General features: G+C 31.1%; 1 protein-coding gene across 1 annotated transcript; it reads left to right on the forward strand.

Annotated features, from left to right (window-relative positions):
- The first annotated feature begins 399 nt into the window (after positions 1–399).
- On the forward strand, positions 400–13111 carry LOC143236312 (DNA-directed RNA polymerase I subunit RPA1-like). Its single transcript, XM_076474589.1, has 5 exons — positions 400–447; positions 4560–4731; positions 9273–9400; positions 11818–12040; positions 12996–13111. The coding sequence occupies exons 2-5, from the start codon at positions 4569–4571 to the stop codon at positions 13109–13111; spliced, it is 630 nt and encodes a 209-aa protein (XP_076330704.1). The 5' UTR covers positions 400–447; positions 4560–4568.
- The last annotated feature ends 2287 nt before the right edge of the window (positions 13112–15398 follow it).

Raw genomic sequence — 15398 nt, forward strand, 5'->3', positions numbered from 1 at the left:
TATCAGAAACTGAAAGAGAAATCTACCAGAGTTTTTCCAGTTAAGTTCAGATATTTAAAGGTAACATGGCATAACGATCATAGTAAACTTTACAAGTTAGTCACAAAACGGATTTTGTATGATCTAAAATATATATGTATTTCATAGCAATTTTCGCGTTATACATTGATTTAACAAAAAACTGAAAAAATAGTGAATAGTTTATAAGTTTAAAGATATAATAAATCTACGTATTCTGTAATGTAATGTTTAGTGATAAGACTGTTATTCACAACTTACTGAAACAAAATATTTAAATTTAAGAATCACACGATGTTGTAATTTAAATAATTAATTTTAATTCTTTATTACCCATAAAAGATTTTTGTGATACCAGAGGCCAGCACTTCCCACCAGTCTTTTGTCGATTACGAAGAACGTACCGAAGTAGATATGACATGTGGATAAGTAATATTATTAAAACTATTATATTTTTCGTATGAGATGATATATCACTCAAGTAAGATTTATAAATCATTAATAGGTTAAACAACTGATGTTGTTACTCGTTATTTTGTAAAGTTAAATACATATCATCCGCTGTTGATTATATATTTGATTTAGAGTTTGGAAAATAATATAGACTATAAGCCGAAGAACACTTAAATAATACTTCGTGTGTTGTAATTTTAGTATATTAGATAATAAATAACAATTGAGAATTAAGCTTTTCTATTTTAGTTATGACTTACAGAACTAAGTTCGCTAGCTAGAGTCTTCTTTAGAAATATCTGATTTAACTACTAAATCTTGGTCTAAAATGGCTATAATTTAATTTTATATTTACTGTTAGTCTTTTCAAATTGTTTTTCTTTGGGAAGGAATTTTCATTACTAGAAATTGTTCATAAGATAGTTCAAAGGATGATTCACTTAGTGGAAGGGTTGTCATATGAGGACATTAAAATGTCTGACATTTTTTCTTAAAAAAAAGTGTTAAGCTTTAAGATTGCTAAGGGAATTGATAGTTGATACTTGATGGTGTTGAATTATTATGTTTTCATAATTAAATGTTGGGACATTGACCGTGTTGGGACATAAATATAAGATTTGTCAGTTTAGGGGTCATTTTCATTTAAGACAATTTTCTTTCTTTTTTTTTGAAAATGTGGTAGGTATTGGTTAGATTGCTTTCAGTTGCACTTGATATAGTGTTCAAAGGAAAGCTTGATAAAGATAACTGCATTAATTCTGAACTGGTAAAGAAAAAAATTGGAAAGTTTAAGAAATGGTAAGGCTCATCTACCAGTTAATTTTACAAGGTTTTTGAATGAGGTTAAAGATTGGATAGGTGAGACACTTTCTACTGTTTTTTTTTTTTTCAGTTTTTGATTAGTGGGCAGATGTCAGCTAATCTCACTCCTCTTTTCAAGAAAGGTGATAAAAACTGTCTCTGTGATTTCAGACTTTAGTCTTGCATCATTTGTGGGAAAAGTTTTAGAAAGTCTTTTAAAAATGCTTTGCAAAGTCATTTAACGAAGTTTAGAGTTTTATTGGAGAGTCAACATGGTTTTATTAAGGGAAAATCTTACAAATTTATTTGACATTCTTTGAAAATGTTACTGCATATGTAGATGAGAGTATGGGTGTAGATTTAGTGTATTAGAATTTTCAAAAAGCATTTAAGAAGGTGTCACATAAAAGGCTAGTAAAGAGTTCTTTGTAGATGTGGGGGATAAGTAACAGATTGAATAGAAGAGTGGCTGGATGGGAGAAAATGGTTATAAATGGAGCTCAGTTTAAAGTGTTGTACCTCGTGGTTCTATACCTTTGCTCTTTTTGATTTACTTTTATGACATAGATGGAGAAATGATCAATAAGTTACTTATATTAACAAATGATATCAAGGTCTTTGGTGTTATCAATTATGAAGAGGATGTTGCTAATTTACAAAAGGATTTAGATAATTAGTGAGTTGGTGAATAAATGGCAGATGGGTTTTAATTATAATAAATGCATGTTATTGTATGCAAGTTATATTTTGATTTTTAAATATAATTTGAATGTAAATAAATTTAACAGTGTCATGAAAGAAAATAAAATATTTTTGAAATAATGATTCTTCAGTCTTTTAATCCATCCAAGTAGTATGCTGTTGCTAGTGACAGAGCAAATAGGATTTTAGGTTGTACCTATAGAAACGTTCAATACATCTATGAAGAAGTTATTTCATTGTACAGGTCACTGGTTAGGCCACAATTATAGTAGTACTGTGTTCAGTCTTGATTCCTTACCTTAGGAAGGATATTGAATTGTTAGAAAGGGTTCAGAGGAGGGTTACTAAAATGGTACCTGGAATGGAGGGTTTGTCATATGAGGAGATTAAGATCCTTAAAACTGTTTTGTCTTGAAAAAATAATTGTTAGAGAGGATCTGATTTAAGTGTTTAATATTGTAAAAGGAATTGATGTTGATGTACCAACATTCTTCATACTTAACAGTAAGTATAGTATGACTAGAGGATACAGAGATGAAGTTTGGTAGGGTTGGAGTCCTTTTCAGATAAGACAGTTTCCATTTTAATAATAGGGTAGTTATCCTCTGGAATAGGTTATCTTAAAATGTAGAGGCAGTAAATTTAAGTGAGCTTAAGAAAAACTAGATAAGTATATGAATGATAAGGGCTGGCTTTGGGATTTATTTTTATTTGTAATTTAGTTGAAACAACCAAGATAAAGCAATAGGTCACATGTTATTCCTAAACATTGTTATGTATTTGTGTACATGTATATGAGATGGCTGATATGGGTACTAAAAGCTTTTATTTAAAACAAATAACATTTTGACTTTCTTAGGTCACTATCACTTTAACCTGAGGTTGAAACATTGTTACTTGTGTTTTAAACAAATTTTAATACCCATATCAGACATTTCTATATATACTGCAAGTGGGTAACTCAGCATCATGAATTTGAATGATAAAGGTTGACATTGAGGGTAGGCTTGTATATATATTTTAAGTTTAGTGGATGGGTTTGTCTGGATTAAACAATAGGTTTGTTGTTGTCCTTAAATATTGCTTGCATATTCAGTTCTACTGATAACATTAGGTGTGTGTGCATAAAAACAAACATCCTGTTAGAAAATAAGAAGTGTTTTAATTTGAACCAAGTCTATTGTTTTACATAAGAATCTGAAACTTTTATCCTATTGATTCTTCAGCTAATCTTTGAAATTTCAGTATGGTTACCTTTTTACACTTTTCTTTCAAGAGAAGCTAGAGATTTTGATCTGTCCCATTTCAGAAATCATTCTGGTCAGGTTCAGATTATTCGAGACTTCCATCTTAGAGGGAGCTCTGATGATTGTATAAAGTATTATTCTTCATGTGGATTTATGACAGTATGTCTGATGTTCTTTGGTTATATTGTTTTAATGACTGTTTTCTCAGCCTAACTATTCTGGGTAGGGTACAAGGTCTTTTTTAAAAATTTTGACATCAAATTGTTAGAACAAAAACATTCTCTTTGCTGTCAGTTGTGCTTACATGTTTTTTGCAGAGGAAGATCAGTCTTTTAAACATTGACAATATAAGAAGCTGCTCTGATATTTACAGACTGTATACATCACATTGTCTGTCTGGTTTAAGGAAGAAGTAAGTATTTCCATAATATAAAACTGCAAATTTCTTTCATCTGGAATTGGTCCTAGTTGCCTTTCTCTAAACCCCAAAGAGACAAAAACTATACCCAGTAAACCAAGTGAAGCCTAATTAGTAATTTGTATAATATAACCTCTTTTGACAAGTAACCAGCAAGATGACAAGTTGTGGTGCATGTGACATTGGCTATGAATCTTGGTCATTTCAGTAGTTAACCTTTTATTTTATTTTGGTTATAACCAATTCCACGATAAAGAAAACACCAATCATGATACTTTGTTGTTTAAAATGTTTGTCCTATCATTCTGAGGTTTCTGTTCCTATTTTAGGAAAGTCACAATTTCATTCTATGTTTAGTTGAATATACATGGTTGTTGGTATTTGTGTAGGCAAACAGAATTCTGTTGCTAATAGAGCTATTTACTAAAATGATAATTTTGTAGTTTTTAAAATATTCTGGGTGAATTAACTAGGGTCATGTTGTATCGATAACATATTTTTGTGATTCTGAACAGTATATTGAGTTATTGTGACATTGCTAAGTTTTTTAAAAGGATTAGAAATTTTTAGTTTAAGAAATGTTAAAATCCAACTTAAAATAGGCATTTTTTGTAAAAGCTTAAAATAATATTTAAGATATTGTGGAAGTAATAATGGAAGCATCATTGGATCTAATAGATACTGGATCTGTTTTGTGTTGGTACCTTGGCCTCACAATGTTGTGGTTATCATCATAATTGTGATAAGTTTTTTTCAGTATCTGAAGTATTCTTCACTCAGTATTTTAGCTAGTATCAATTAATTAATTAATTAGCACAGTCGTATTTATTTTTAGAATTAATCTATCAGATCTCAAAGCTCCATTTGCCACAGTTTAATACTGTAAGAAAAGAAGAAACATATTGATTTTTGTTTTTCAGAAAGTAAGTATGGATGTTGATAAGATTCCCTACCATTCTGTTCAAAGTGTTGCTTTCAGTATATACGGCACTGAAGAACTGAAGAAACTCAGTGTCCTTGAAATAACCAACCTTAAGACCCTTGATGCCCTTGGTCATCCAACACCAGGTGGACTGTATGATGGTGCTCTAGGTAGGGTTTTTGTTCAGTTTCATTTAGTGGTTGGTTGAACATTCTATGGTTTAACATGCTGCTTTATTCAAGTGTTTGCAAAAAATAAAAAAATTATAGTAACATTTTAATATGGTTGAAAAAGAAAATGTACTGTTAAGTAGTACTAAAGAAACAAGACAAAATTGTTTAACTTTAATTAAAGGTTTAGTGGTTAAGTACTTGAAGTTATGGATTAACAATGTATTATGGTTCACTGATAATGGTCAATCAACCAAAATTAGAAAGTTCTTATGTAGAAGTGTTGGAAAATGTGGAAATATATGGAGTTGTATTCAATGTTTATTTTATGGGATGGCTGAGCTTTAAAATCTGTGTTTGCAAGAGAAAATAATAACTGTCACTGACTTTGAATATTCTATGACCTTGTAGTTGACCTTAATCATATAGGTATTAATCTTTCACCACCTAATATTCTCATGTGAAAACACTTGAAGGGAAAATAAAACTTGAACATGTGCATTTCAATCTTGAAGGGTTAAGAAACCCAATCACCAGTTTTGATCAGATTAAACCATATAAAATTAAGTATTAAAACTTGTCTGAATAAAACATTTACAAGTTATGTTTTTTAATGAAACACTTTTGTATGGAATTATTTCATGCCTTCAGTATACAAAAGTCTATATTTGGAAAGGTTCATAGTTGTGTTGGAATACTTCAAATACAATGTTCTCATAGGGAAATGTTAGGTAAGATCTTTAGGACTTGACTTAGTCACAAATTACCAGTAAGACCTTTCACTACATCCTGGATTGCCACTCTTCACAAAGTAATAGAGGTTTTACAAGATGGTCATTCTGAAAGCAGTTAGATTTATTTATGAACATAAAGTGAGAAACAATAGCCATGAACTCTATAACAAAGGACTGAAGTAGAAACATTCAGTCTGTTTCAACTCCATTGTGATGTGAAAACTTGTGTGTTTGTGTGGAAGAACAAATATTGTTAGTAATTCACAGAAACAGTAACTGGTTCATACTGCACTAAGAAGAGGTAGAGGAGAAAGCTGGTAAAAAATAAACCAGCCTTATTAAAAGTTTCTGTTGTTTCAACATGGAGATGTTATTGTAACTTGTATTCAAAATAAAGGAAAGCTGACCATTATTTGTGACTATTATTGGAAAATAATTCATATTTTAAAAGGCCTGTATTTGTTACCAAGTAACCAGTTTTTAGTTTTATATTATACAAATAAGGAAAGAAAAATGTTGCTTTTCATTCCATTACCACCATAACATTCCCATGTGAGAACATCTGTGTAGCTATCTACAAAGGGAAGAGTGAAATTTATTTCAAGGCTGAAAAAACAAAAGTACCCTGAGTTAAGCTCTTCCCTGAAAGTAATCTAAAAAAATAAATAAATTCAACATTCTTCTTGTATTAGTCAGTAAGCAGTTAGAAGTATTGAGATATTAAAAATAGATAAAGGATGTGAAAGATTAGACATGTGGTTATCATTTTCATTTTTCCAATGTTAGTAGACACTGGGCAGGTGCTTAAATCTGAAAGTTATTAATTTTACTCCTATGTTTAAAGTGAGTGATAGGAGTTGTCCTGAAAATTTTAGGCCTGTTAGGCTTATTTCTTCAGTGGAAACCCTAGAGTCTGCAGAGCTTGATTTTAGGTCAGTAAGTATTTACTTCCTGAAATCCAACTCAGTGTAGAAAAGCTAAATTTTAATGGCTGTTTAAAACAGTCCACTTTTGCTTCCTTAAGTGTTTGTTACATTTTATAAAGCCTAAATATTTTATAACATAAGTATTTGTGAAGATTGTTAACTTTACCACACAGATTTAATCTTTTCTCTACAGGTAGAAAAAAGCCATTCTTTATTAAAGTATTCCCTTGCAGTCCTATATCACAAAACTGGTCTGTGTAGTTTGACTAGCTTGATCAAAATCTGATATGACTAGCTTAAGTCTTTACATCACAGCTGAATGAATATCAATAACTGAGTTTGTAACCGATCAGCATCTTTGCACATCTCGTGTCTTTTGCAGCTCTGCCACTGCTACGTAATATACATGTTAAACTGGATGTATGCCTGTAACATATTTTAATGTTAAACTAATATGTTACACATGCTCAGCAACTCCTATGAGAACTGAAACAGTCCTTTGACTTCTTAGCTCTAAGTAGATATGATTGACAAAGCCCTCTGTTTCTTCATTCCTTTTTTGTAACCCATAACCTGACTGGTCTGACTGGATCATAATTTGATAACTGAATATTAGTCATATAAATATTCAAAAGATTGTCCAGAGTCTGATTTTGATGAATGTCTATATTTGTTTTTTATTCTATTCTGGGCACTGAAACTCATTTCACACTCAACACTTGTAACAACTATACTTGGAGCTTTTGTACACAGCTTTAAAACTCAGATATCATTCTTTATGAAGTTATATAACATTCTGACACAGAATATGAGTAGATAAACATTTGTATGAGCTTGAAATTATATCTTTTAGCATTGGCCATTCCTGATAAAGGTTTTCTTTGTCTAAGAGTTTGCTGACTTCTTTTTGTTCATCCTTTCCTGGAGATTGACACGAACAACATCTACTGTTTGGTCAGTTTCATGTAACAGTGCAAGAACTTCACTTTTACTAGTACCTGACAAATTCACCACCATTGGTTCCAGGAAGAGGCTAAAGTCTTTGAAAAACTCAGTCTTCTTTTTTTGTGTTTAATATTCTATTCTAAACTTTGTATGTATCTCTTTTTCAGGTCTGATAACTAATTTTCAATGTTATCAGAACACTTCTTAAGTGTTTCTCCATTGATAAAAGCACTAGTTTTGCTTCCTTCTCTCAGTTCTATCCAGTTTCTCTTATTCTTTAACCCTTTCCATCTCCTGATTCTAGAAACTCTAACCACGTAAGTAGCATCTTTCTTTTGAAAGGATAATTAGAACTGAGTTATAATTCTCATACACAGCTTCAAAAGTATTTATAACTTCACGATATTTTATGGTATGTGGCTTTTTTTATTGTAAGTTCAGGCTCACCTTTAAATACTGTAAAGTTTTGAAGTATGATTACTTAACCCATTCATGAAATAATGCACAGTTATTACTAAATGTCCTGAGAGTGTTCAACTGTTTAATTTCATCTACACAGCACCACCTGTCTTTATACCTGTCACTGTTGGTGCACCATCTGATGCTAGAGAAACAATCTTAGCTGGGTCAATCCTGAGATGGTGTGAACTTTTCCATCCTCAGTGACCACATTTGTCAAAAACTGTGTTACTGCTTCACGTACCTTTTACATACTGATAAATATTTCTGTATTGATAAATTTGTGCTTTCATCTGTCATTATTACATGAAGGATTTCTTCTCTAAGTGACCTCTGAATAACTCTATATGTGACTGGATATCATTTATTGTTACATAAATTATTATTATTCCCTTTAAGTGCTGTTACCCCAGTAAACTGTTGATTTTATCAGATGGTAACTCTTCCTTTGATACATAAAAGATTGTATGAAACAATATTCTGTCATCATCTGGTACAGAGAATGAATTATCAGCACTATCATACATTTTACTCTTGTCCTCAGATTCCTTCAGTAAACTTTTCTCCAGCTGCTGCTGTTCTGAAGACTATTATTCTGAATGTAAGGTGATCCCTCATTCATCCATATACTTTTCACTTTTCTCTGTTCAAATGCTATATTTCAGTCTCTTACCTACTGCTTTAACAACCACCACTAAACATTTTTTGTCTAAGATTGAATTTTCGTTCCAGAAATGGTAGTGTTTTTTTTGCTGTTTAGTCACCAGGTTCAGTTCAAGAAAGGAAATTGTGTATGATTTTGTGAATGATCTTCATAATGTGTTCCATTTTATCATCTTGAATAAAATATTTGTTCAGTGAAATTCTATTTGTTGCACAATTCTTCTTAAATCATTCTGGTCACACTGCAAACTGTTGGTGAGACGATATTTTTGTCATCTGCATATCGTGAGTGCTTGATAAAGTCTATAAAGATCAACAAACTATTTCCACCTTGGATTGCATCAGACCGACTAGTTCTACTAAAACTGAAGCATTGAGTCATATTTACCTGGATAGTGGGAAACCAGTCATGTGTGTTTGAGTAGCTACATAAATTTACACCAAATAAAGACAGTGAACTTGTACCAGTTAATTTTCATAACATCTTTGTAAGCCTAGATGTTATTTTTTCATACATTTTTTGGAAAATGTACATATCCTCATCTAGAGTCTGAGAAAATAAACATTGTAAAAGCATTTAGTGAAATATGATTAACAAAAAAAAAGATTTATTAAAGGAAAATTTGTCTTACCAATCAGTTAATGTTTTCTGAAGATGCTACTTATTAGTTAGGACATTAATGTAAATAGAATGTAATATGAAGGTAGGACACTAGTATAGAATGTAACGTCAAGGTGCGAAACAAGTGTTGAATGTGACATTGAAAAATGCACATAAATGAATGTTCTGTAATGTGGCTTTCTAATCCTTTAGGTCCCTGTGACAGAGATGAGCTGTGTACAACATGTGGCCTTGTTCAGGTTTACTGTCCAGGTCATATAGGTCATATTAGTCTTCCTCTTCCTGTGTTCAATCCAGTGTTCTTTAGGTCAATGTATCAGGTAACGTAGCTCTGTGGTTGTTGTAAGATTGAGAATCTGGCATCTTAGGTTGTAGTAGTGATAACAATGAGATAGCGTGTGACTCTTTTCCTTGTTTATATATATGTATTATGACATATGCATAGAATTATCTTGTGTATAATGACTGTGTAAGTTTTAAGCCACTAAAATCATGACATTACAGGGTTCTAGTTAAACTGACCTGCCAGGTTCTATGTGCATGTCACAAGATGCCTGATGCACAAGGCAAGCACAAGTACTTTGCTTCGTACTAAGTGTACAGTTTGCACACAGCTGTCCGCAATCAACTTCTAACATGTTTCATCAATGACAATAAATTGCACACAAAAATAAAGTAACTTGAAAGTAGCACCTTATTAATATTTTCACCTCAGGTAAGTCAAAGTGTGCCTGTCACAACCTTTCACAGAGTTAATTAAATTTTGAATGTTACAAACTACTTTATTATCAATGTATATGGATAAACTCAGCATCAGAACATAGATGATAAATTAATGCTTAGTAGTAAGTTCTTAATTTTCTAAGGGAAATTAAAAAAAAATTCAAAAAGTAAATTTCCTTTAGTATGAGAACTGTGACTTTTGTTATATGTCTCTTTCTATAATTTTGTTTTACCATCTCTCCAAGAAGTATGACAGAACTATAATGTTTTCATCATTCAGGCAAAGCATAATTTAATTCAATGCTATTTAGTTACAGAGCAATAAAATAGAAAATCAGGCCCTTCTTGCCACACAGTCTCTTTCAAATCTTGCCAATAGTTCTCTGTGATGTTTAATACCATATTATTTATAACCAATAGAAAGCCAAAGTTTTAATTTATTCAGTGATGTATTACATTGTTGTCTGTACAGAGAACTATTTTTTTTCAGTTCAAACTTTATTCCCATGGGAAACATATTGATGAGCTTAGCTGAAGTTTTAATAGCTTTTGTCACACAGTTAGAAAGCCAGAATAATCTTGATAGTTGTGGAACATTGTTTCCTTCATGTATGTTGTTATTCTGTGTTGGAACATTGTTTCCTTCATGCATGTTGTTATTCTGTGTTGTTGGGTACGTTATTTACACTATTTTATTTCTTGTTTTTCGTGTGCAATCTTTATTATTATGAAAGTAACTAGAATGTAAAAATTTAAAACTTTTTAAGTTAGCCTAAATAAAATTAACAATAATAATTTTTTTGTGAGATTTGCTCACGAATAGATTCATGTGTTGTGTAACTCAATACCATAATGTAAGCTGCATGTTTGTCATGTGATTTGCAATTTATATGACACAATCAATGGTTAGGCACAGTAGAAAGGCCAATAAAACATTAAAATTTTTGTATAAATAAATGTATACTGTTACAATCTTTGGAAAAATGAGTTGATGTTCATGTTGGAGTTGTATGGAAATCAGTTATTGGCTGAGACTAACCAGACTGTTGTAGACTCCAGCAGTGTTGACTTCAGAAAAATTGAAAAGATAAAACTCTTTTGAATAATTAATAAACCAATTAAATAAAACCAACATTTGTTATTTCTTTTTGGTACTACTGGCTTATTTTTAAGTACTTTCATAAAAAAAGAAGAAAAAAGGATTGCTTATGTATCCCCTAAAATCTTCACATACTTGTACAACATTTAATAATAATAGTTTTAATGTTTGAAAAACATACCTGGAATGGATAGAGTGGATGTTTTAACTTCTCTCCTGCAACATTATAGAATGCAGTTCTGCGATTATAAATTAGGAACATAACACAGTATAAAAGAATTGCAAATTCACACTTTATTTAATATTTTAGTTGACATATAGGTAGATAGATGGCAGCTGAAAGTGTTGGACTAGGACCTCGTGGGTGTAGCAGTCACTTGCATTTGTTTGTACTTACCATTTAAAAAATGAGTGACAGTGACAGAAGATTTAGTAATTTTGCAATAACAAAGACAAGAGACATTTAAATCACTAAGCATTCTTTCATCAGTCCATTATGTAGGTATGTCCGTAATAAACATATAAGCATAATAGAAATATTTCAAATACTAGAATATTGGGAATGATGAAATAGTTAATCATTGAAAATCTCTGTTTCAAGTAGGTAATTATTTTTATGATAATTGATTTGTTATTAACTTTGATTAACTAACTTTGTTGGGATAATTGACAACTAATATTTGAGAACACTAAGTTGATTATTTTCAACGAGGTTAATTGAATAATCTTAAGTTTGATAAATCTGTTTATGGGACACAAGTTGGGTAATTGTTGCTTGTTAATTGATTGAGTTGACCCTGCTATGCCATTGAATAATTAAAACAGGAGAGTAATATTTCAATATATCACTATTGACGAATTGCTGCATAATTTGTGTGGTTTTTGTGTTTCACAGTGTTGTGTTTTCAATTGTAGCTCATCCGAGGAAGCTGCTTTAGCTGCCACTCTTTGCTGTCACCACCATTTGCCATTCAACTGATTCTAGCCCAGCTGAAAGTGTTGGACTATGGCCTTGTGGGTATGGTGCAAGAACTAGAAGAGGTTGCACTGGAAACAGTAGCTCAGAGTGCTGGGTCTGGTGCAATTGAAACTCTTGTAAAGAATAAGATGACAGAAATAGTTAACAGGAAACTTGAAGGTAATAATTCCTTTTTCAATTTTTTTTTGTTTTGGAAGTTTATACAGAGAAGGTGCACCAGTAAAGAATATTTGTTAATAGTATTGGTTTATTATTATGACAGAATGACTTGTCATATTTTATAAATCACATATTTATTTAGTGGTAAGTGTCAGATTAACCATTATTATTTTTATTTATTATAACAGAATGACTTGTCATATTTCTTTAAGTCATGTAAGGTAAGATGAACCGATATTGTTTGTAGTTATTATATTTTCTTGCCTCATTTTTTTTAGTTAATCTAACATAGTATTTCCCAGTTGGTGGTTTGTGAATTCCCAGTGGTTTGAGAGATAATTCTGAGGGTTTTGGAGAAAAAATGCAGTAATGACATCTTTTATCAGTTTCCTGGTTCTACAGTTCTTACCATATTTTGGTTTTCTTCAAATTTGTATAAATATTTAAGGAAGGAACAAGTTTGATTCTGAGCCACATTTAAGCTTACAGCTCTTTTGTTGAGCCAAACTTTAAAGCACTGTGTTTTTCAAAAGAAGTTTAGAAATCTCCTTAATTTTAGTTAAATAGTTTTGTTTTCAGGTTTTTTGTATTGTTTCAATTTTATTGGATACAAAATAAATAACGATATCAGTTGAGATTTTATTGTAAATGTGTTACAATAAATTCAATGCATTAAAATTTATTTTACAAAATTTGTAACTACTTTTCAGAAAAAATATTACTAATTGAGGGATTTGCAAACAAAAAAAAGTTGGAAACTGCTAGTTTAACGTAATGTACTGTAACTGACCTTTCAAGTCTGATGGTATGTAACATTGATGTGTTTCAAAAGATCATATACTTCTTGCTGCATTTGGTGTAAGACCTGTTGGCACAAATGTGACTAAAACACAAAAAACAACAGTATATTCAGTTAGATTAATAATGATCTTATTGAATAATGTTCACTTCAAAGGGCTCAATTTGGAAAGTGCAAAACTGAGTGCCCAGGTGAAGAACGTGGTGGAATGTCGACAAAGAATTATCAAAACTTTTATAAGGGATTACTTAATGGGAGCAGGGGAAAATTAATATGCGTCATGTGGAGTCTCCGCGAGGAAGGAATGAGTATCCATAACAACAGCAGAATAATTTTCACAGCAAATGTCAGGAAGGCGGTCAAAGTTAAGCCTAAAACCACCGCAATTCTGAAGTAAGTAATTATATCTTTAATTTTGTGATATGAATATGCACATGAACCCAGTATTGTTACAATAAAACATTTTAGTTGTAGTTTAGCAAGGATATTTGTGTGATAAATGTAGTAAGTATACACAGTTATTGTATGTATGTGTGTGTGTGTGTGTCATTGTATAGTATTACGTTACAGTAAGAAAAATAAAAGAGCAAAACATTTCCATCAATATATAAATTAGAATCAATAAGTTTTGTTCTTTGCTAAGTTGTGGAATGAGAAAAAAGCAAAACAAAGTTAGTAGTGATCTCTTGGGCTAAGAATGTAGTGGAATATCAACCATGAATTGTTAAATTGTTTTTTTAGTTGGTTAAAGTTTCAGTGATCTGTAGAATGCCCTTTGTTCAGTACCTAAATAAATGGTTTTGCTCACATTTGGCCAGTCAGACTTACCATGATTTCAACTAGTATATTTTGGTGTTTTCCTTTACAATACCCATAATTGGTATATTTTTAGTAAAATTTCACTAATTATGTATTTTTATTGACCATTGAGTTTGTCTTGTGTGGTTTGATGTTGATGTAGGGCTCCAGAAATGTTTGATGAGTATGATGATGTTGAGAAATAATCAAGAAGAAGAAGAAGAAGAAGATAAGTTCACTGGACAGAACTATTTAACTCCTCTTGAGGCACGAAAAACACTTGCATGAGCTGTGGAAGAAGGAGCAACCGTTTACAACGACTCTTTGGGTTACTGGTGACAGCGGCAAATATCACCAGTCTCCCATTGACATATTTTTCTTGGATGCTGTTATTGTTCCTCCATCGGTTTCGACCAGTAAGTATTGTTGTAAAGAATCTGAAATTGTTTTCTAGTTTGGTTACTTCTTTATGTTGAATGTTATAATAGTCCAATATATAAAATCACTAACTGTGTTTCCTTGGTAACAAATGGTAGAAAATAAAGTTGGTAATGGAGAATTAAAGGGTATGCTGTTGATGTATAATTAAATAAGAATATAAAAGTTGGTTCTTGTCATTGAAATCTTTCTCTTACTTTGTTTGTAAACAACAAACTTTTACTTCTGTAGTTGAAAGTAAAAATAATTTCAACTTGATAAATTCCATATTTTTCAACTTTACCATGTGAACTTCAACTTATAAAAAATTTACTGTATTTTCAGTATAGTGTTGCATTTGTTTAACCCTACATGCATGTATGGGAGTCAGTGTCCATATCCTGATATTTACAAAGATACATTCAAAAGTTAATTAACCAACTTTATTATCAATGAAAGTTAGTAAAATTGACATCAAAACATAGGTTTTAGTTCAATTTTTGATGCAAGGTAAGTTTTAGGTTTCTAAAATGAAAATATTTATGCAAATTCTAAATCTGGTATGTGTCACGTGGTATCTCTAAGATGTAAATTCTGTATTTAAGACTTTTCTTTCATGCCTTGCATGTGTTTCAGAATGTCAATCAATTAGACATCCACACTATAAATATTGAGAAGTTAGAGTTTAAACTTAGTACTGTCTGTCATTATTTTCTGAGATATCAATAAATTTGTTACACCTGCCAAATAATCTTGTCCCATCTCTTTTGAAATTGTATTTACTCGTGCATACTTGTCAGTGATACGTGTTCATGATCAATAGAAATAACTTTTTCTTAGCCATTTGGTTATGACATTTTTATATTAATTTATATAAGTGAAAAGTGCCATTTCTAAAACATTTATTGAATTGGTACTTTGGTAAAACATGAAATTTTCTAAACATTTTTATGGGCCAATTGGAAAGCTGGGTAAATTATATTAGTTTTAGAACATCCTGTTTTACTGTTTGTTTGGGCAACAGACTTGGTGAGTTGAAGGTTAATGAAGGCTGACTTTTAGAGAGAGAGAAAAAAAACAACTCAATCCTGAGGTAAATGCTAAAATAAAAATAATTTTTCTTGTTTTGAGAAATGCATGAGGAATGTACGGTTAGAAAATACATGATTTATTTTTGTTTGCAGCACTCAGACATGTTTAAAGAGCAATAAAACAACAAAATTAAATGAAAGTAGAAAGTAAAAGGATTGTTTTAGCTTTACTTGTGATGATCACAATTTTTGTGAAAGCCCACACATGAGATTTACAGGTTTACTGAAAGTGAACTTGTGTTCATTGATGGAA

The sequence above is a fragment of the Tachypleus tridentatus genome, chromosome 13 (genome assembly GCF_004210375.1).
Source record: "Tachypleus tridentatus isolate NWPU-2018 chromosome 13, ASM421037v1, whole genome shotgun sequence".
Lineage (NCBI taxonomy): Eukaryota > Metazoa > Arthropoda > Merostomata > Xiphosura > Limulidae > Tachypleus > Tachypleus tridentatus.

Coding starts and splice junctions, on each gene's coding strand:
- LOC143236312 (XM_076474589.1), top strand. CDS start 4,569: ATGGATGTTGATAAGATTCCCTACCATTCTGTTCAAAGTGTTGCTTTC. Junction 4,732..9,272: donor ACTGTATGATGGTGCTCTAG/GTAGGGTTTTTG, acceptor CTAATCCTTTAG/GTCCCTGTGACAGAGATGAG. Junction 9,401..11,817: donor TCTTTAGGTCAATGTATCAG/GTAACGTAGCTC, acceptor TTTCAATTGTAG/CTCATCCGAGGAAGCTGCTT.